Source organism: Peromyscus californicus, unplaced genomic scaffold (genome assembly GCF_007827085.1).
Source record: "Peromyscus californicus insignis strain IS unplaced genomic scaffold, ASM782708v3 Scaffold_7__1_contigs__length_154581171, whole genome shotgun sequence".
Taxonomy (NCBI): domain Eukaryota; kingdom Metazoa; phylum Chordata; class Mammalia; order Rodentia; family Cricetidae; genus Peromyscus; species Peromyscus californicus.
In genome coordinates this window covers 64,980,704-64,983,037 of record NW_026294595.1, presented here as the reverse complement: position 1 = coordinate 64,983,037, position 2,334 = coordinate 64,980,704, and the positions used below count along the sequence as shown (strand labels likewise).

Sequence of the window (2,334 nt, the reverse complement as noted above, 5' to 3'; positions counted from 1 at the left end):
TGATGCATCATTCACATATAAAGAACATAAGAAGATGCTTTTGTGTTAATGCAGAGAAGAACAGAAAGAATATCCATCATAACATATATATCCACTAGCAGCTATAACTAAAAAAAAAAAATCTCACTGTTCAACAAGTTGATTCTTCAGAGACCTCAAGGGTCTTAGAGCACATGTTACTTAAAATCCCAGGTGTATCATTCCTTGTTTGGTCTTGTACTTGATCATAATATTGTACAAATAAAATTATAACAATAACCTGTGCCCCATAATGTTGACCAAGAGCTTGAGACCTGAACAGTAACATTTTCTTTGTTTGCTTCTTTATGTTTTATGGGTTTTTGTTGTTGTTGTTCTTTTTTGGTATTTGTGTGATGACAGCAGCCTAATTTTCATTTTGATCTGGTCACACATCAAAATGAAGTAGAAGTGAAATTTTAACTCTTCCAATATATTCATCTTTTGTAGTGCTAGACACTTCCTACAGAATTTTTTGTGAAGAATAATTCATTTGACAATCTGTCTCCTAGTGTGAAGCAAGTTAAATCAGTAGCCAAGGTTTTGTGTCTTCCAAAAGGTACACTTTGCCTCTTCCTCTAGTGGTGTACAAGGCAGCACTCTGAAAAGTCAGTGCAGGCTGCTCAGACCTGTCTCATTCCATGAAGATTACAGGCATGATTTGTAAATTCTGGTCTTTGGTTAATATCTTGGTTATAGTTTCAATATTGTTTTCATATTTCTCTTAAAGAAAAGTCGGCAGATTTACAAATGCTGATAATTCAAAGATGAGCTATTTATTACCACTCACACGAGTAAATGTCTTTGTGTATGGTGTTTGAATTGTGACTACTTTCAAGAATTTAATAATTCACCTCTGCTTCAATTCTTCAGGATAACAACTATAGCCTTCAGAAGTGTTCTAGTATTTTGTTTTCAGGTGAAAGAGACTCAATCAAGGTAATTTTCATAAGGATGTACCATCTTGTTGATGGTAATATTATAAATTTATTAGCATCATTTTTTGTTGTAATTGAAGATTTTATATTAATAAAGTTTACTTTCACTGTCTTCTTATGAATCATGCAAAACCAGAGCTTTGTCACTGAGTTCATACTCCTGGGACTTTCACAAAACCCAGACGTGGAAAAAATACTATTTCTTGTATTTTTGTTGATCTACCTTGCAACTATTGGGGGCAACATAGTAATTGTGGTGACCATCCTCTACAGCCCTGCACTGCTGGGTTCCCCTATGTACTTGTTCTTGGCATTCTTATCCTTCCTGGATGCATGTACTTCTTCTACTGTCACACCCAAGATAATTACAGACTGCTTTTATGAAAGGAAGACCATCTCTTTTGAATGTTGCATGACACAACTGTTTACAGTCCACTTTTTCACAGGGGCGGAGGTGATTGTCCTGGCATCTATGGCCTATGACCGCTATGTAGCCATTTGCAAGCCCCTTCACTATTCTTCCATCATGACCCGGAGGCTCTGTGGCATTTTGGTGGCAATATCCTGGGCTGGAGGATTCTTGCATTCTATCATACAAATTATCTTCACATTGCAGCTGCCTTTATGTGGACCCAATATCATTGACCATTACATGTGTGACTTATTTCCATTACTGAAGCTCGCCTGCACTGACACACGCATTTTTGTCCTTTTAGTATTTGCCAACAGTGGGGCTATTTGTATCATAATCTTCTCCTTATTGCTTGTCTCCTATGGTGTTGTCTTGTTCTCTCTGAGAGGCCACAGTTCAGAAGGTCGCCGTAAAGCTCTCTCGACCTGTGGATCCCACATTACAGTTGTGCTTTTGTTTTTTGTCCCATGTATATTAATATATGCACGACCTACATCTGCGTTGTCCTTTGAGAAAAATATGCTTATATTTGTCAATGTCCTGACACCATTGCTCAATCCTATGGTTTACACTTTCAGAAATAAGGAAATGATGAATGCTATCAGAAAAATGTGGAAGAGATTGACAGTGGTTTCTGATAAATTTTAAAATATTCTATTGGTGGAAGTATTAAGGCAACTCCACCTAGTTAAAGGGGAGGTTTATTTTGTGGGGTAACTTACAAGTAAAAGGATAGGTTACAGGGTCCAGGAGAGGTGAAGGGCAGTCCAGTGGTGTTCTCTGGAGAACTCTGCTTGGTCTACCTCCAGTGTCTAGGATTCAGGAACCAAGAGAGCCAGCACATCTAGGTCTTAAGGACTCCTCTCTTGCCCCCCCCCCTCCTAGGCATGACAGTTACTGGAAGCAAACCTGGAACAGCTACCCACTACAATATTCCACTTTCATTGGATAAAGGAACTTGATATG

General features: G+C 38.2%; 1 protein-coding gene across 1 annotated transcript; it reads left to right on the top strand.

Moving 5' to 3' along the window:
• Positions 1 to 1,050: 1,050 nt before the first annotated feature.
• On the top strand, positions 1,051 to 2,016 carry LOC128101718 (olfactory receptor 4C15-like). Its single transcript, XM_052725038.1, has one exon. It carries the CDS (start codon positions 1,081 to 1,083, stop codon positions 2,014 to 2,016), a length of 936 nt encoding a protein of 311 aa, XP_052580998.1. The 5' UTR covers positions 1,051 to 1,080.
• Positions 2,017 to 2,334: the final 318 nt, after the last annotated feature.